Source organism: Protomyctophum bolini (genome assembly GCF_963924005.1).
Source record: "Protomyctophum bolini genome assembly, chromosome: 4".
Classification (NCBI taxonomy): domain Eukaryota; kingdom Metazoa; phylum Chordata; class Actinopteri; order Myctophiformes; family Myctophidae; genus Protomyctophum; species Protomyctophum bolini.
The window spans coordinates 14783717-14804453 of record NC_137865.1 but is presented as its reverse complement, the minus strand read 5'-3'; the positions used below and the strand labels follow the sequence as shown (position 1 = coordinate 14804453).

The 20737-nt window shown below is 43.3% G+C and overlaps 1 protein-coding gene across 3 annotated transcripts in view; it reads left to right on the top strand.

Moving 5' to 3' along the window:
* Nucleotides 1-20737, top strand: part of pik3c2a (phosphatidylinositol-4-phosphate 3-kinase, catalytic subunit type 2 alpha) — a 76620-nt gene that overhangs the window by 21809 nt on the left and 34074 nt on the right. For all 3 annotated transcript variants that reach the window (XM_080761694.1, XM_080761693.1, XM_080761695.1), the window contains 3 exons: nucleotides 7371-7471; nucleotides 8694-8854; nucleotides 19429-19549. In XM_080761694.1, the coding sequence (XP_080617820.1) occupies nucleotides 7371-7471; nucleotides 8694-8854; nucleotides 19429-19549 (383 nt within the window). The remainder of the gene's footprint in view (nucleotides 1-7370; nucleotides 7472-8693; nucleotides 8855-19428; nucleotides 19550-20737) is intronic.

The following is a 20737-nucleotide window of genomic DNA, read 5'->3' as shown; positions in this document are numbered from 1 at the left end:
TGTGTGTGTGTGTACTTAGGATGTCACCTCTTGTTGTTGAACCAGGGTGTGAAGTTAGTGAAATGAAAGCTGGTGATGACAGCAATTCTCCTGGGCAGCTGAGGCTTTTTGGTACACACACACACACACACACACACACACACACACACACACACACACACACACACAACTGAACGAAAACTACTGAAATGTTATTAATATCACATTCTGTATGTATTTATAGCTGATGATGTCATGTGAACCAGTGTCCTTTCATTTTCCCATCTACATCAAATTGCTCGTTTGTGACACAATGTGATGAGCTTAAGTACTGTATATACATTTTATTTTCGCTGCATGTTGGCCCCAGAATAGGGATGCTAGAGTTCATGCGGTTAAAAGATATGGATCCAAATGTTGCATTTCCCAGTGTTTTAATCTCTCTTTGACACCTCCACATAGTTAGTTCCGCTCCAAATGTTGCCCCATTAACTGCAATTATCCTCTAATTACTCCATTCCATTATAGCTCTGTGTTCTAGCCCTGCAGTTAATCATTCCTCTATACACGCTCTGTGGTTTTAGGGAGGATGTTTCAATGCATCGATGCCATCGCAGATTCCCGTTAACACTGTGACTCACTGAGCAAGAACTTCCCTCCGTCTCCCGGCCCTTCACCTTGTGTATTGGTAGCAAAGCACAAAGGGCATGATTGTGGGAAATGTAGTGAGGAAGCAAGCATGTGAATGTCTGCTACCTTTGATGATACTTTACTTAGTAGAACTGGGCTATTTTACTTGACCCATTTAGGCCTGACGTCGGGAAAAGAAAAATAAATCTTTTCAAGGACCCCAAAAATTATATGTAATTGGCCACCGACCAGAAACCTCTCAGAAGCAAAGATTTTAGTTTAAAACGTTCGCTCTGAAAGAATATATAGTGTAACATAATGCTTAAAACACCAAAAGGCGTTCCCACCCAGAATGGGTTAACCACAATTAATGTTACATTAATAAAACGTCTTTTGAATGTGCAAGAGCCAGTTTGCGCATAATGAAAGTATGAATAGAGCTCATAAATTCAATATTAAATGAGACTACTTAATTAAAAACAGACCAGAAAAAAAACCTACGCTAAGCTTTCCCATAAAAAGTGGGTTTAATGAAGTGATTTATAAGATCTTGTCACTGAAATAGAATGAATAGATAAAGAGCTATGCAGAGCATACATGTCAATGCATTTTTCTTTAATCTCTTTGTTTTCTTGATGAGAGATGCTATCAGTGTTTTAGTTTTAGTCACATTTTAGTCACCTGGAATGTGTAAATGTTAGTCTAGTTTTGGTCGACTAAATGTCCACTAGTCCCTTCCTAACATTTCAGTCTAGTTATTTGTTGACGAAATTGTCAATAGGCCAATATTTAGTCTTAGTTTTAGTCATCATAGCTTAGCTTTCATTTAGTTAACATTTAGTTTTCGTCAGAGAAAAAAAGGTAGTCGACAAACATCTTTCGTCATAGTATCCGTCGACGAAATCTACACTCTCTATACATACAGTACATAATATGTGCTCTATCTATGCCATATTATGTCAGAGAGCAGAGTAGTCAGTCAGACTTCCTGTTTCAAAGGGGAGGTTGATACAGTAGGTTCCCAGCACAGCTGGTTCCTCAGATGTAAAGCAGGCCTGGACAAAGATAGCAGATCTCACTGACCCAGCTGTGTCACCCAACTAAAGTACTGTATATATGTCAAGCTTTGTTTACTAAACTAAACGACAGTATGACGGAATGTCTGAAGTAAACGCTTTTTAGAATGCTGTCTGATTTGAGTTTCTTCCCCAAATGTAATGCTATTGGATCCAAAATTGGCCTGTTGTAACTTGTTATCCATGGATCACTGCCTGGTAATTTGCAGGGTAAGAATGTAATTCGATAGTGAAATAAGTGCCATAGTGCTGCTAAGTTGTATGTAGTATCATCCTCTGGGGGCTCTCTCTGACCCTGTCCGTAGTCCTTCCTGTGCATGTAAAGCCTTCGCCCATTTTTAAGCTATCTTTATTATAATTGATCCTCACTACTTTCTCGGAGTGCGGTTCAGAAATCCGCTTACCAGTGACATCATAGTTAGGTCGTGTTTTTTTTTCCCCCCCAAGCAAGATTTCTATTTTCTAATCTATTAACGTGAGAACAATGCATTCCATTATAGCATGCTAACTTTCCAGGAATAGAAAGCCTGCAATTTAGTGCTTAGATTCCCCATCTGTTACTGGCACCGGTTGTAGCACCGGTAAACGGATAAAACCCAATCGATACTCATCCCTATATGTCTGACACGAGAACACAGCATGATAATGAGAAGGAAAGAAAAAGAGAGATGTGAATTTAAATGTTCCCACAAGGGTGTGTGTGTGTGTGTGTGTGTCTGTGTGTCTGATTTGCCAAGACTCAAGTGCGTGCAGGTTTTGAACCATTTGAACATATGTTCCGTCACATCTTTCGGTGAGGTTTTTGGGGCTTGCTATTTTTACCCCCCCCCCCCCCACACACACACACACACACACACACACACACACACACACATTTTCATCCTTTTTAGTCAGATTTTGCTTAATTTATGGTTTAAATAGAGACAGGAAACTGAGGGCAGAATCGAACCAGGGATGATTGTACTGTATCTAGTTCAGTGGTTTTTCAAAGTTTCTGTCCCAAAGCACAACAATGGACAGGTCACAATGTGCCGCGAGCTTGAAGATTTAGAGCTACTGTATTTGAGCTGTTTTTGTTGTGGAATAAAATATTAATATAATTTACATTTTCATCCAATGACTATAGGGTTGAAAGTGGTTATATATTTTCGGGTATAGAATTTGCCCTCTTCATTGGGAAATGAGTGCTCACAAAGAACTGATATAGCAAATGTTAAAAAAATATTCATTGACTTGTATTGTTGTCAGCACTGTTGTCAGTGCTGCTAAAGCCCTTATCCCTAAACCTTTTTTTCTTTGAGTGGTGCAACCACTCCCTTACGGAGCTATGTGTGTGGCTGGGTGGGTATGAGCACGAAAATAGCATGGTTGTTTTTCACCACCTGTGTGCAACCTAACACACACATAAACACACACGCACATATTAACTGTATATATGATGATTTCGGGTGTGCCAGTACAGTACAGTACAGTACAGTAGAGGTAACCACACGGTAACTCTGTCATTTCTGAACCGTTTCGGACGTGGGGCAAACGGGCCGCTACCCTGGCCGTGGTCCTGTGGGTCTACCCTGGCCGTGGTCCTGTGGGTCTGGCCGTGGTCCTGTGGGTCTGGAACTACCCTGGCCGTGGTCCTGTGGGTCTGGAACTACCCTGGCCGTGGTCCTGTGGGTCTGGACTACCCTGGCCGTGGTCCTGTGGGTCTGGAACTACCCTGGCCGTGGTCCTGTGGGTCTGGACTACCATGGCCGTGGTCCTGTGGGTCTGGAACTTCCGAGGACCCCCACACGGAGTTGCACCACTCACTTCACACGGCTGTGATTTTTTACTATTTTGAAAAACATTCAAATTGTTCAACTACAAGCTCATGTTGTGAGCTTGTAGATTGGCTATTTGAACTATTCCAAAATGTTCTCCAAAATAGTAAAAAAGGCAAAGAATTTTATGGATAAGGGGTTTAGCACCAAAACTGTTACTTTTCAGGATAAAAATTCATAGCTAAATGGTTAGTGAGCTGGCTTAGGACTCTGCTCTGAAAGAGCAATTACAGGTCGCTGCAATTTAGAACTGGCCCCAGTAAAAAGTAACCCCCCCCCCCCTAAATTTCCCCTATGGGTTGTGATGGGTATTAAAAACAAACAAATAAACAAAAAAAGTGCCTCAAATAGGCCATGTTTCGCAGAGAACACGTAATTTCAAGTTTAGTGTTATTTGTACGTTTAGCCTGAGTTACACTTCGCCAATGCAATGCTTTGTGAGCTTGTACAGTAAAACTGCTATTTTTATGTATGCACCAGGCGTATGTGCAGTGTGCATGCTGCAGTTAGCTATGCCTACAAGGAGGACATAAACCTGATAAGAATCCAGAAAGAAATGTGCATTGTTTGTTTTGTGAAATCCTCACTTCCCGAGGGGGCTTTCCTTAGGGTTAGGGGTTAGGGTGGTCAGGGTGAAGGTTGGGTTAAGATTAGACATGCATTGGTTGGAGGTTAGTGAAGGATTATGGTTTACCAGATGAAAGGTCTCAAAATATAGTGTTCCAAATATCACAGAGACAGACGGGGAGGAACCATCATGTGATGTACTGTAGGAGCCTAGTAGGGGCCTCATACCATCAGACAGGTTTCAACACATGACAAGTTGAGACAACACAGGCCTGTGTGGAGAATGATGGTGGTTGTTGGAAGACATGTCGGCGTTGTTGCTGCAGTGGTGGAAGAAATACTCTATTTTACCTCGTTTTCAATCTCTAATTAATATTCAGTAATTGGATTCCCCATCCAAGCTGCAGGCTTTCTATTCCTGGAAAGTTAGCATTCCATAAATGGAAGCCGTTCTCCGTTGCATAATAATTAAAAACCTAATGATGATGTCACTGCATAGGTGGGTTTCTAAACTGTCCACAGCATTTCTATGAGACACGGTAGAAACAAATGCTAGCTTTGCTTTAACACAAATCAGTTCAGATGGTGGTCCGTGGCCAAATACATATCAATTTGGGGTCCTTTGCACAAAAACGTTTGAGAACTACTGCTGTAATTAGTTCTAGCAGCAGCAGTGGTTGCTGAGGAGGACTGGCTCCGTTTCTGTTCTCTTTGCGTTCCACTGCAGGTCGGAGGAGCTGGACCATCTGTATTTTTGATGCCTTGGCTTGAACTGTGGAATTTAATTTTTTTCGACTGCTAAACACGGTGCAAGCTTGTGCGAGTGTGCACTCGTGATTGTGGCAACTGCATGCATTTGATTGGGCAGGACGGCATGGAGAGATTATCCCTCCACCTGGTGCCAGGTCTGCCTTGTGGCCTCCTCCCAGCTGACTTGCTTGGAAAACCTCCCAGGGCAGTGGTTCCCAAACTGGGGGTCGGGACTGATTAGCTCAATGTGCAACATTGTTTTCTCACCCGACAGTAAACAAACCAAACCTGACTCCGCCGAATGGGGCGGTATTGAGTTCACAATGCATCCTCTATCTGCGATCACTCAGAGATTGGCGTTGAAACCGACCCGTGCCCACTGCCCAGCCGAACCCATCAGAGGCTGCTACGGTCGTGAGACATCTTGGTGAGACCGGGTGTGACGGCATCGAGAAGGGCCTGTTGAAATTGTATCTCCCAGCATCTTAAAATTGGAAAATCGTCTTCTATTTATGACCTACACTTCCGACACGACAGTGTTAAAGGCATGCCCAGACGGTCACACTGATAGAAATACGGTCCCATCTAATCACCTGACATTAAGTAGCTTGAAAAAAGGGACGGCTTTTTTCAGCGATTGGACTACAGACATCCCAGATGGAAGTACGTTGTGAAACAAATGTGACACAAACATCTTCCATCTGGCGTAGGTTAAAACAAGCCAACATACAGCATACAGTGTAAGTGTATTATCTGCACATTCTTAAAGTGACAATTTAATTACTTTTAATACCTCTAAAATGAACAGTAGTGGACAGTCCTGCCAGGAGAAAATACAACAATCTGTGGCTATAAAAGGTATTAAAACAATTTGGTCTTTTTACAGTAGCATGTGTTGTTGTTTGACTTCTAGGCATATTACTCTGTTCTGTCAGCAGAAAGGACATGCTGTGGTAATATTTTAGTATAATGTTCAAAAAACTGTTGGTGGAATCTGGTTGCATAAATACGGCCACTGCAAAGACACGGAGGATGCGATCACGGTGAGTAAGCAGATCAAGCAAGCTTGGTTGGCTTTCGACCGTTGGATAGCAGCAGGCTTGTTGAAAAGACGCCAAGCCATAGGCCTTTTTTAGCACCATAGTACTTAGTCGTCTGTCGGTGTCGGCTCTCAGGTGTATTCAGCGACTTTTCTTTCACAGCTTCCAACCGACTGATCCTCCGACTTCATTCGACTACTCGTCTGTACTGTAGTAATCTCAAGTTGTCTGTTTGGTGGAGAGCTACCTTTAGCAAAAAGGTCACGTTGCAAAAAAATGCAATGTGCTGTCATGGCACAACTGAAGTCAGCTGTGTGTCTGCTTCAGGCCTCCATGCACCAGAACGATTAAACTTTCACTACTTAACAACATTCCACACATTGCTGTGTCCGTGGCTTTGTATCTGCCTCTCTCCATCTCCTTTCTCCTCTCTGTCTCTTCATCCTTCCCCTCCTTTGGAGATATTCCGAGGCCAACTGGTGCTCTCGTAGGAAAGCAGTGATGATGTCATATAAGAATTACGAGCCATTCGGAGCCATGACTGAGCACTATTACAGACTAGAGGAGGAACGCATGCAGGACAAGCAAGGCTGGGCCCTTTCACTTCTCATATCCTATGCAAGCCAGAGGAAATGCATTACATTCCTGGTCCTGGCAGACAGACAGACAGACAGGCAGTGGAGAATGCGTTATATTCCTGGCTCTGGCAGACAGACTGGCAGGCAGACAGGCAGTCCGGCTGACGGGCAAGCAAGCAGGCAGATAGATAGGCAGGCAGGCTGACAGACAGGCAGAGAGGCAGTGGGAAATGCATGACATTTCTGGCCATGGCATGCAGACAGACGGGCAGGCAGGCTGACGGATAGGCAGGCAGTGGGAAATGAATTACATTCCTGGCAATGGCATGCAGGCAAGCAGACAGGCAAGCGGGCAGGCTGGCAGCCAGATAGACAGGAAGACAGACAGACAGTATGGTATAGAAGAAGGACTGTCCCTCTGGGAGCCAACGGGCCTCCAGGAATGTCTCACGGCAATCCCTCAGGGACCTGTCTGGGTATTGTGTGTGTGTGTGATGTACCTTTTAGAACTGTATCCACAGAAATGTAAACAAAAGCAGAACATTATTGATTTTCAGAGTTAACAGTTGCATAATTAGGTTTTAATTGATCAAACAGAGTTGAGTGTTCAGCAAAGCTTTGTGGTAAACAACTCAGTTTTACAGTTTAGTTGGAAGGACTTGAGTAGAGAGAATGGATAGAAAAATAACATGACTTGGAGGGGAGGTCACTGCACGCATGTGCGTGCGTGCGCACACACACACACACACACACACACACACACACACACACACACACTGTGTGTTTGCTGTATCTCTTTACTCACTCTATATGTGTATTTACATTTCATTCTGTGTGTATTCTTTGTGTACATGTGTGTGGGTCTGTCTCCTTGTGTGTGTGTTCACGTCACCTGTGTGTGTGTGTGTGTGTGTGTGTGTGTGTGTGTTTCAGGATAAGGTTCGTAGTCGAGGTTTGGTGAAGAACTCCACTCTGGAAGAGTCGGACGCTCAGAATCTGGAGGCAGTCGCTTTCTGTCAGCACATCTCATCCATGTAAGACACATTCACATGCACCCTGTTTCTGTCAGCACATCTCAAACACGTAAGACACATTCACATGCACCCTGGCCTGTTGCTGCATTTGGACAAATCAATACATAATATAATGGGTTTGGGTGGAGTGGTGGTGATGTAGTCGTGTTGCTCAGGGACTTCATTTCATGGCTAGAACAATACCAACACCCACAAACAATCCGTCTTCTCTGTCTCCTTGCCTCCTTGCTTCTCTGTTTTTCTACAGCATCTGTCTGTCTGCCTCCTTGCTTGCCTGGCTAGTTTGCTGTCTGTCTGTCTGCAGCACACAGTCTCTGTGCTCCCTGTTGAGAAGAAACATTGAGTTCCATAAGAAAATAACTGAGGGACGGACAGCAAAAATAGACTCGCTACATAATCATCTCCCAAGACATCTGCCAACAAACCGCTGGCATATACAGCATGCACAGGCGAACATGCGCACACGCATGAGTGCATGCACGCACACAGTCAGGTTTTGTGCGCTTATACATTGTCAGAATCCACTTTGTGTGTAAGTGCCAAGAGTGACATTGAGAGCTATTTCACCTTAAAATGTATGTCAAAGCCAAGGCTAATTTTAATATCGAACTAATGAAGATATCTGGCCAATGCTTTGGAGTTGCATCATTGCAAGGTAACTGCACATCCCAAATCTCTAGCAAAGTGTCACTTTGTTTTAAGAGGCTAAAGCCCAGTAAACACACATTGTTCTTGTTGTATTCATGCCAAGCTACACTCCAGGCCTGTTGTTCCTAAAGAGGAACAGCTGTGAAATCACGCACTACTATTTTGTAGAGCTCAGTGTTGTCCCTAGAATGAAATAAAAATACATTTTAATTCATGCATTTTTGGCATTTGTTTGTTACTATCGGGTTTAACCTAATTTGTGGCTTCGTCAAACATTCCTGACATCATATGTATGTAGAAAAACAAAACCTTCCCTTGGATTTTAGATTTTAGCGTTGGCTATTCAAAAACAGCAGATCTACAAACTTTCAGCTCGTCACTTCATGTGGCACTGCAAGCATGTACATCTGCTATTTTTGAACATTTCTGATGCCCGTCCGCGGTCAAATATATATAGCAATTTGAGGTCCTGATCTCTTGGGGGTCCTGATTTAGAAGGCATTTGTAGAAGCGACCTCAGGTCTGAATGGGATGAAAAGGTGTAATCTCATGACTCTCCTTTCTGTACACCCAGAGTCCGCTCTCGGTTCCCCCACGGCGACGTGTCCACCAACCCCGGCTACGTCCTCAGCCCTGTCATCGTCCTGGGCGACAGAGGAGGGGACAGCGGCTGCACCGTCAAGGTGTCCATCGAGATCTCCGACTCCCAGGAGCCCGTCACCTTCACCTGTGACGGTAAGACAACAACACTAACAACATTGTCTATCAAGTAAATTGTGTTGTGATGACAATCAGATTTCCATTAGTTCCAAAAAAGGTGTGTTCATGGGGTGTACTTAAAAAAAGCAAAAATAATGAAACTCCCGCACACACGCAAGAATCGCCTCTGCAGTTGTAATTGTGTTCTGCGGTTTGGAATCGAATTCCCCTCACTGACTCTCGTCATGACCGTTTCCGGCGCCTAAAATAATTTGTATTCTATCGATTTGAAGAATCCACAGTTTGCTTTTGCAGAGCACTGTAAATCTGTCTGGGGACGGACATGGCACTCTACTGCATATAGAACAGGCTTTCTAACCGAATCTTCACCACGCACTTGCCGCGCGCGTGCACACACACACACACACACACACACACACACACACACACACACACACACACACACACACACACACACACACACAGTAGTACTGTACAGTACTAGTGTGGGGAAACGGAGCAGATTCCAATCGTAACAGCCACTGGGCCCGGCCTGCAAGCCTAGCAGGAAGTGAATTGGAAGGAACACTTCCCCTTTAAGAGTGAACCACAGAGATTGGAGATAAGAACGCCAGGCGAGGAGGCTCTGGAGGAGGAAACAGCATTCACAGCTGCCAGCTTCAAACTCGTCTCCCCCTCCTCCCTCTCTCTCTCTCTCTCTCCTCTTTTCTTGTTCTGTTTTCTTTTCTCTGTCGTGGGAAGCACACCACGTTCCTTTTCAGAACAAATAAAGGTTGTGCCCTCACCCAGACGGGCAGAAGACAGGCTGTGTTTCTTGTTCCCTTGCCCACCGTTGGGCCAGGGCAACTCTTTGGCAAGGGTTCCCGTGTAGCCGAGTGTGTAGGACACGCCGCCCACACTGCCTGGGGTTAAAGGGTGATAGAAATGTGCTGTGGCACTGTCTGTGAGGCATTTCAGCACAGAAGAAAAAGGTGTTTGTTGAGTTCAGGGGTGAAACTTCTCTGTGCCGTGAGTTCAGGGGTGAAACTTCTAACCCTAACCCTAACCCTTTTGGACATTTGGACATACAGAAGGCATCTGTAGAATCGGCCTTAAACGGGTTAATTGAGTAGTGTGTTTTGTTATTGGATGTGGACCGTTGTCACTGATGCCAAGCTCCCTGCAAGCTGGCAGCCAATCACTGCCTTTATGCTTGAAGAATGAAGACTAGTCAGTCAGCCCCGAGGCTCTGCAGTCTGCACTCTGCATCTGAAACAACTGTGTGTGCGTGACAGAGTGATGGTACAAGAACATGTTTTCCTTTCTACTCACTGTGTGTCTACCTTATTGATTTTTTTCTCCCCTTCCCACTAACGCTTAAAATAAAAGCATGTCGTCATTATGTGTGTGTGTGTGTGTGTGTGTGTGTGTGTGTGTGTGTCCAGGAACAATGTGTCTCAATCTTTGTAACAGTCATTAATGTCTCACTTCCTTTCTTCAGAACAGCCCGGTCTAACTTCAACAACCTTGGAAGTGCCTGCTTCCTACTCTCTGCTTTAAAAAAAGAAGTTAGTTCCCAACTTCCTAGAAACCTTACCTTCCCTGTTTTCAGGCCATGTCAAGTACCACATTTCAAGTAGCCTGGAATCCAGACGGATTCACTCCGTTCGGCAGACTTTATTTGTCTTCTCCTCACTTTGCTTCTCAGTCTGGCCAGGGTCCTATTCAACTCGTATTTCCAAGCGTAACCGATTACGTAGGCAAGTTAGGAAGTGACTTGAGCTTTACATTGGAAGCCACTAAGATTATGACTAAAACTAAAAGGAATTTTAGTCAAAAGATTATGACTAAAGCTAAAAGGAATTTTAGACAAAAGATTATGACTAAAGCTAAATCAAAATGACCACTGATTACGTTGCGTTGACACTTCCCCTTATTGCTGTCAGCTTGAAACCAGTGAAAACAGCACTTCCTGCCGTGTTCTTCCCAGGTCAGGTTTAATTTCCTTTCTTCACTCCCAGCTTCCTACGTTCCTCATTTACATCTACGTTCTCTCACTTCAGAGTTTGAACCGAGGTCGCTTCGCTTCTTGTGTCCCAGATTCCTTGGGCACTTCCTATCCTTTCTAACCATCCCTTATTAACCTTATTAACACTATGGCTTCCTAAAATAAATACCCACTTCCTACTTGCTGTATATTAGGCCTATGTGACATTAACTCATTAAGACCTGAGGCCGATTCTACAATTGTCTTCTGAATCCTAACCCTTTTATGGAATTCAGTGGTGCGCAAACCTTTTCATGTCAAGGACCCCCTAAAGGACCCCAAACAATTGATTTGACCGCGGATCCCCCCCATCTCAAAATGTTGTTCCAGGGACCCCCAGAAGCAAAGATTTGAGTTAAACATGTTCGCTTTAATTATATATAAAAATCACACCCATGTGAAGTAAGTGGTGGCAGGAAGTGACGTGATGTGAGCTTGTACATCTGATATTTTAGAAAATATAAAATGAAACCGATGCATTCCCGGTTTTAATGGGTTAACATGCATGCATGCAACATTGGAATCAATTCTTTCCCACACTTCCTTCTAATACTTAATGGACATCATGTAGAAAGTGGGCTGTTATTCAAGTCCAAGTTTAAATTTGTTATTGTCTTTGATGTAGTTGATGTAATTGATCTTGGTATATTGGCTGCATTCACACCTGTAAATATTGTTATCTAAAGACACAACGTTTCAATGCCTGCTGTCAATGTCACTGGCCACTTTTCTGGCCCTATGGTTGGTCGTCCTAATTTCTCAGTTCCCTTGCTAACCTTCCTCAGTGTTAATATTTACTGTATATGTCCAATGCCTCCCCAGTTCCTTGCAGTCCATTCCGTCCATTTCGTTTCCTAGGGTAGGTTCTTCTCGCTGCCTGTTTCCTGGTTGACTCCTAAGGGTTGTGGTGGGCAGTGTGTGCTGACCCAGTTAGTTTGCTTTCGGATTCCTCTGATTGGCTACAGTGACCAAGGTCAGATAGCTGCACTCAGGAACAATGGGCCTCAGTTCTCCTCCAGGCCCGGGACAGACAGACAGACATCTGCCCGTCTGTCTTTCTTGTTTAGTTTTTTTGTGTCTTTATTTTCTCTTCTCCCGTTCTCTCCATCTCTCGTCGTATCTCTTTATTTGCCTTACTCTCACAGTCTCTGCCTTTCTCTTCTAATTTCCCCCCCTGACTGTTTGTCGGAGCCCTTTACTTCTAATCATCCGTCGCTGTTCCCCTCTCCTAAACGAGATTCTTGGAAAACCCGACACGCGGGAATGCACTCCTCTGCCAAGATATATGTCTGTTCTACCTCTGTTGCTCCGCTATGCATGCGGCGTCTCCCCTGTGTAATGACTTATTTAATGGCTCAGACTTAAGCACCCTGTCATTCTATCCTCCTATTTCTTTCCAGTGCGGCGCCATACGTTTTTGTCCCTGAAGGAAGCGGTTCTCAACCCCACACAATTCTGCTAGTTTGTGTTTACCTGGAAATTAGACGCCGATTACACAACTAGAACAACAGAACTAAAACTAAACTAGCTAGGACCAGAGTTGACCACCATACACAAGGGTGTATATAATAAAAAATTTAATAGTGATCACAATAAAAATAAAAACTGGTTATTTCTTTTAGCAGAAGACAAAATCTTCAGGGGAAAAAAAATCAGGGAACATACAGGTAACAAACATAACAAAAAAGATATATAGACAAACATTTCCAGTTCCCACTTGAAAAAGAGACATAAATGCATAAATAGCATTAAGTGCAGTGTGGATTGCAAATTTGTCCTCCAGACGTGAGGTACTATGTCGATTCTTTTGACGTGTGTCTAGTTTTGAAAAGAGAAGAATAATTGATCCTCTTGGCGTTGACATCCAACCACATGCATCATTCCTGACATTCTCTGGAGAGAGAGAGAGAGACATGGGGGGGAGAGAGAGGAAGAGAGACATGGGGGGGAGAGAGAGAGAGAGAGAGAGGGGTTGAAATGTTGGGTGTATGCTGGTCATGTTGGAGCCTCTTTGTACTTCTAAAGGTGCGTTCAGACTTGGATGGTTAGAGCGGAGAGATTACAAACAAAGTCAATGCAAAGACGAGAACTTGCGCGAGCACCACGAACGAGCGCGGCCGAACCGAGGTGAATGTTTAAATTCAAGTCTGAGCACACCTTAACTTCTCCTGTCGACCTTTGACCCCTAAATCCCACCCACTTCTCTCTCTCTACAGCAGAGGTCTTCAACAGGGCCGTCCGAGATGTGTCCCGTTTTTACCACCCGATTTCACACCAGTGAGGGGGTGGGAGACACATTCAAACACACTGCCTTATATTTACTACAGCAAACAACATTTACAATTATTGTTTTAGTTGCCTAATAGGTTCAAGATTCACAACTTGTAATATACTATTGGCTCTTTGTATTCTTTATGTAAAAAGATACTCATTGAAAGCCTATATTATTTTACTTATACGACCCTATAAAACAATTTAGTATAATCTATCATTTATAGGTTTTGCCCACTCAAATGGTTCCTCGTCAGATAATCTCCACATAGCCTACAACAACGTCCGTGAACCGACTTCACAGTATTATCCTTTTCATAAATTATGTGAATTTGTAGGCTACTTAAGCTGTCTTCTGTCGTGAAGGTTTATAGTTGGAGAATTCTAAGTTTCAACACCAAAGTAGTAGTAGTAGTTGTGAATTATAGCCAACTGAACATTTGTACTGAATCACTGAATGTTTTCTTTATCCTCGTGCTGCGCTTCCGTTTTCCCCAAAGTTTTTATATGTCCCGTTCGCTTCAAGTTCCACAGCCGTCCAGACGGCGGCCCACAGTCCCTCCCACCCCTCACGTGAAAATGCGGCACAAATCTTATATCTATATATTCTAACGTTTTTAACTCAAATCTTTGCTTCTGAGTGGTTCCTGGAACAACATATTTTCAGATGGGGGTCGGTTGCCAATTGCATATCATTCTGGGGGTCCTTGACATGAAATTGTTTGAGAATCACTGACATAGAAACATAGGTTTTTCAGAAAACTGTCATGATTTAGAAGACATTTTGTAGAATCGAGCTCAGGTCTAAATGGGTTAATGTGTCTGTTATGTGAGTGCGTGATGGCGTCACACTCTTTGCTATTTTAATGTAACATTTCGTCTTCCTGTTGCTTTTAACAAACACTGAAACAGCTTCTTGGCTTTAAAAAAAAAACCCTGGCAGGCTAAGTTAGGTTAAGGACGCTCCACCGCCTGATTGGAACTCTTGAGGCCCGTATCAAAGTCTATCATTAACTGGTACTTCTTCCTACCTTGTTAGCCTGTATGCTACTCTAGCTGTGGTGCCTAGTTGCTGTGCTAATAGCGTAGTGCTTTCAACCTAACCTGGGGGGGCCCACATTATGGATGTGTTGTGTACCATAGAACATTAGTTAATCATAAGATCTATGTTGATCCTCCTGTCTCCTAGGGAGATATCATACTGTAAATTATCAATGGAATGACGCATGTGTAAATGCCTGCAACATCCCTCACACCAGAGGCACACCTTTCGCTACAGTTAAAACACCTTAATTGCCCGGGGTTACTTTTACAGACAGACCGGATGTTGTCCCGGATGTTATCCCGGATGTTATCCCGGATGTGGCTGTAGCAGCTAAATGTAGCCAAAACACTCTTAACGGCGATCGACGGGAGGTATGATAAAATCTACCGCTACTAGCACCTGGACAGCGGGGGGGCCGTCTAACACATTATCTTTTCTTAGAATTAGACAGGATAATTTAGATTGTGAGTTATTTACGTTTTAAGAATTTCTTTCTCGTCGGCTAAACAGGGGGGGAACATTTTCAATGACATCCCACTGTTGCACAACATCGAATGTTACGCAACAGGTGCTCCTAGCCTGTGGAGCGATGCGATCGGTTTTGATATCATTAATCTCCGTCCTGTTAATCAATCTCCGTCCTGGGCATCAAGGTGTACTAATTAACAGGACGGAGACCTGAGTCTGGGGCCCTTAAACGGGTGGGACTACTCAGATACAATAGTTTATTTCCCTTTGTCTCTCAAATACTGGCATATACAAGTGGATGTCTCAGTTGACACAGTTTCCCACTTGGGTTGATTTGACGGCGTGAGAAATGGGATGTGTGTGTGTGAAGAGTGTCATTTTGCGTGACTCTCACGCTCATTGCGTGAGAGTTGGCAGCTCTGCTCAGTCACAGTGTCTCCATTTCATCACGCTGTCCAGAGTCCTCATCCACAGCATTCAGATTATTATTTTCATTATAAACATCTTGTCACTGGAATCTGTTAGCAGTGTTTTGTTGGGTTACAGACTTTAGGAGTATAGAATAAATATAGTTTATTTTTCATGGTGGAACACATCGGCAAAACAAAGGAAAAACAGCATCCTCTTTTCCTTTGAACACAACAGTCTGTCTGTCTGTCTGTCTGTCTGACTATAGTGTTCTATTACTGCTGTCTGAGATAAGGTACACTGTAGTGTACAGCATTCTCTCACCTGGTCTACCCCCCTCATGACATAACGACATTTTAAGAAAACAAAAAAGCCATGAATTATTTGCTGCCTCTGGAATCAATGTATAACACTACAGGCATAGTGAAATATTAAATGGCAACAAAACAATGGTAATAGTTTACCATACTCATGTGTTATAGGAAGTGTCTGTTCCCATTTCCACAGAGTTCATGATGCAACATACTGTATCATAGCCTTGTAATTATTCAGCTTTATTCTGTTCCATTTCGCCTCTGTTGTGTTTTATTCTAGTGAGTTCTGGTATATTCTTCTCTATTCTACTCTATTCATTCTATTCAGTCCAGTCTAATGCTATGAGAGGGCCTATCATTCCACTGCTGGGTGTGTGCTTGTGTGCTTGTTATTTTGGTTGACAAGGGTGGTCTCCCCTAATTGTGTGTGTGTGTGTGTGTGTGTGTGTGTGTGTGTGTGTGTGTGTGTGTGTGTGTGTGTGTGTGTGTGTGTGTGTGTGTGTGTGTGTGTGTGTGTGTGTGTGTGTGTGTGTGTGTGTGGTGTCATCATTTCTGTCTGTGTGTACAGTAGAATAGCATTTTTTTGTGTGTGTTAAGGCGGGCCTAAACCGGTCTTAATGTCAACATTGAAGTCAATAAATAAAGCAACACGATTTCTTATCAAGAGCTGCCCTGATATCATCTAAGACATTCAGACATGCTGTAACAGTACTAAGATTTGTGCTATGAAAACCAGAGTTTAACACACACACACACACACACACACACACACACACACACACACTGTGACCAGAGGGATGTTCTCAGCGTAGATTGCATAATTAGCTGCAGCTTGTTTAAATTAGATGTTATAGTTCCACGCTCATTGTGACCACAATGCATTCTGTCTGTACCACTCTGCTCTTCAGATAAATCCAACTCTGTGTGTGTGTGTGTGTGTGTGTGTGTGTGTGTGTGTGTGTGTGTGTGTGTGTGTGTGTGTGCGTGTGTGTGTGTGTGTGCGCGGTTACTGGTCAAAGAGCATGCCAAAGACTCAGAAGTGCCAGAACATCAGAATAATGTGTTTAGTGTTTCGTTACGTTCACACCCAGTACATAAACAGTACAAACCGTGTTAGTGCACTGTTTACACAAACAGGGATGTCCACTAATACAACAGTTAGAAAATCGCTGAAACAACATATATTTTTAATGACAGATGTAGCCACTACGACCACAAATGTCCCAAGAAACTAGCTAGCATAGCCAGCGAGTATGCTGCACTCTGGGTGAACAGAGCAGCTGAATTCTTTGTTTTGATTAGCCGTTCCATGATGCTGGTTTGAACTTTGAAGCACGGCTAGAAGATTGTTTCAACCAATCGGATGCCTCCTCGAAACGACCTGTTGTATAATCCCTGTTCACCACTTACACCTGGATGGAAATAAAGGCTGCAGCATACTTCAAATGAAAAACAACGTTATTTTATTGCCCTCACTGCTTCTCTGCCCTCCTGAGGGTATTTCAAGTGGGCCCCCAAATAATTGCCAAAACACATTTTAAGAATATAAATGATCTATTAGAAATATATTAATATTGACGTATAATATGATCATCTATACGTTATATACTGTCTTTAATGTTTACAGTGTCAATTATTTTCTGCTGAATGTTCCTCACAGTACTGGCAGTTGGGGAGTGATTTTTACACTGTATGATGGAAGTTTTCCAGACTTAAAACGGAGGAGCTGTATGTATGAACGCAGCATTCTGGCTCCGTAGGATTGGAAATGCAACAGACTTTACCCGTGAGTTACCTCCGGGTAATGTCCGATTTGGCTAAAACAGCTCTGCGTGAATGGACCTGGTGATTGTCCGGTGACTTTACATTTACACTGATGATGACGCTCCTATTGTCAAGGAGAGAAGAGCTTCCCCTCCTCCCGAGGTGTTTGGAGAGAGTTAATGAAATAAAGTTGAGATGGAATCTCAAAGTGCTACAATATAAATGCATAAAAGAAGAAACATCACACGATAAAAATATGGAGGGAAAACAATACAGTTGAGGGCATGAGGTCAAAATGTAAACCAGTGGGTTCAAAAGAAAGCCTTGTTAAAAAGGTAGGTCTTCAGTTCTTTCTTAAAGGAGTCAATCGACTGTGGCGCTCTCATGTGGACAGGGAGGGTTCCACAGTTCGGGGGCAACCACGCAGAAAGCCCGGTCGCCCATGTTGCGACGGTTGGCCTTGACGGGGTTGAGGCAATATGCATTTGAGGAGCGGAGGGTGCGGGTTGAGGGTTTCAGGGAGACTAGTTCCTTGAGGTAGGAAGGGGCATTTCCGTGGATGCATTGATGGGTGAGCAGGGCTATCTTGTATTGAGTCCGGAATGAGATTATTAAAACAAGTTTATTCATTCTGCTTTTTATTAGCGTCTGAGATCGAACTTCCATAATCAATGAAAAGTCTGTGGAAAAAAAAACTCTGCACCCACTACTTCAAATCAATCAGAGTATTTACCTTCATGTGTGAACGCATCTGAAACATTCTCCTGTTTCATAATAAACTACATGTGTGAAAGGATAACCCAATGTACCGACCTGATTCCCCAGACATTTTCCAGTGTTCAAATGAGAAAGGGGCTTAAGTATCCTTACAAAGATCAACTTAAGTGTAACTTAACTACAGAGGCCTCTTGTTATTTGGCTTTAATAAAGCTCTTATTACAGCTGAGAAGACAACAGCCTGATAGTCTTCTGTCATAAAGGTCGCATTCACACCTAATACTTCGGTAGACTCGATGCGAATGGGCGGAGAAGTTGGGATTCTTGCATATTTAATTAGCTGCTTTTCAAATTGCTGTCATCCGCAGCAATTGGAAACACAGCAGAGAACTTTATCAATGTGCTCAATTCATAAACTACACAGTGAAATCTATGGTGTTAAAAGTATGCTTCTAGTAATAGGACTTGAGGGTAACGCGGATGCATGTGTGTCATCAGCCGTCGGGGACTGGACTGACTGTGTGTGTGTGTGTGTGTGTGTGTGTGTGTGTGTGTGTGTGTGTGTGTGTGTGTGTGCGTGCAAGCGCGCGTCACGCACTGACTTTTCTTTTGGGCACAGATTTAGCCTAAGATTTAGACTCGTAGATGTATTTATCGATTCGGACATGTGATGATGTCAGAATCATCTAAATCTTAGACTATGGTCGAGGCACATGGAGACGGGAGCGCAAAATGATCCTTAGTTAGTTTTCAATCTGTACTCCTATGGATTATCTGATTATCATATAAAATGAGTATGCTACTATGCATATGCCATATTAGCTATACAGTTTATAGATCATGCTTAAGCATGTGTTTAATTTTGCAGTATTTATATTTAAACAAGATGAAGAAAGGGGATCCAGCACTTGGATCCCCGCACACAGTGACAGCCCTCCATGTTTTTTTTTTAATATATATTTTTTATCCCACGATTTGGTAACCCATTTTTCACCCCTGTGTCAATCATCTAATGTGATCCTGGGCTCTACACACCCTCCACCAACCTAGTCCCCCATATATGGGGGACAAGGGGAGAGCAACGGACTTGAACTCATGCTTCGACAGCCCTCCATGTTTACGCACAGACAGACAGACAGACAGAATACTCTGTATACTGCAGTGTTTTTATGTGTTTTCTTAAGCAATTGATTAATGTGCTCATCTGACCATATTTCGATGAGAGATTCCATCTCCTCATTCGATCATGGTGAAGGGGACATCTTAGCGCTGCGTAAAATATCTCTTCTCCGTCTCCAACTTTACTCCTCATTCATCCGCCACATTGTTTGCTTCATATCCTAGGCTTTATTTGATGCTATTGCATTACCACCTGCACCGAATCGAAATCCAGTGCGATTGGAAGCGAAGCGAAACCCCTGTTTTAGAATGCGGTTCTTTGATGCGCATTAGGATTCGAATGAGGCTTCACACCTGCCAAACGAAGCGCACTTTCCGACAATGTGTATATGTGTGTATATATATATTATATATATAATCACATTTCTTTCTGCTGTTTCCCTCTTCTCTCCTCCAGTGAATTCTCCGGTGGAGTTGTTAATCAGCCAGACATTGTGCTGGGTCCATGACGATTTGGATCAGGTCGACATCTCCAGCTATCTGCTCAAAGTCTGTGGTCAAGAAGAAGTGTTGCAGAAGTAAGTGTACACACACACACACACACACTAGGGCATTAACGAGTTGAGATTTTTCCCAGTCGACTTGTCAGACAGTAAAGTCGAAGTAGAGTCGCTGCATCGTTTTATGACGGGGTATTTGAGTGCGCACACTCAAATACGGAGCATGTCAAACGGAGCCACTAAACACTCCAATATGGCACAGAAACCCATTAGAAAAGACATAGCTAGGCTACACACACTGTAGGCCTATCTATGGCAAGACGCTGATTATCAAAACATACATTTAATAGTAAACACTAAACGGTGCCGGCACACGCACACACTGGCACATAAACCAGAAAAGAGAAAACGCAACAGACTGAGACGAGGCATAATTGGCACAGCAAACTGCAGCACAGCGGCTCGCTCCAGCCATATGAACACAATAAAAAATACCTTGTGTACCTTCAGAACACAATAGAAGACATAGTTCATAGGTATAATTAACATTATTGCAGCCAGCAACAGTTTGGCACATCATCAGAATAGAATCTGCTATTGCCTTCCACGTTCACGCCGTGAACAACATTTCCTTCTCCTCCTCCTCCGCCAACTCCAAGCATAACGTCCTTAAGCTTCGTCTTTTCTGAGCCATGCAAACAACCCGCACTGACCGGAGACGGAGAGATTCATGTGTCCCGCGCATAAAGCTAGTCACTGTCAGCACGGGGCTGGGTGGAGAAAGTTTGCACGCTTCTGTACTTCTCTGACACAGCGCAGTTCAACTTCAGCCAGTCAATTAGTGGGACACGCTGAGAGCGCACATCAAAGGAAAACACAGCTGCAGGTTGTCAATTAAAGCTGTGGCTGAACTCCGATGCAAAGGGAAAGAATGACTTATGTCCGTGACAATAACCAATCCTACAGTTTGAATTCTGTACACACACACACACATAGAACAAAAATAATATGGGGAAAACAAATGATTTTTTTTCTTCTCCTAATTTGAATCGACTTGTGTAATGAAGTCGATGCATCGATTTTTTTTAATGAATACCCTAACACACACACAATACTGACACAATGCGAAGTCCAGTGTTCTTTATCCAGTTGAAGGTAGAAGGGCTCGTCAGTGCTCAACAGGGAATCAGAGAGAATAACACCTGGGGTCCATGGGCACTTCAGGAGATACTACTACCCAAATAAAATATACTGTATTCATTATTT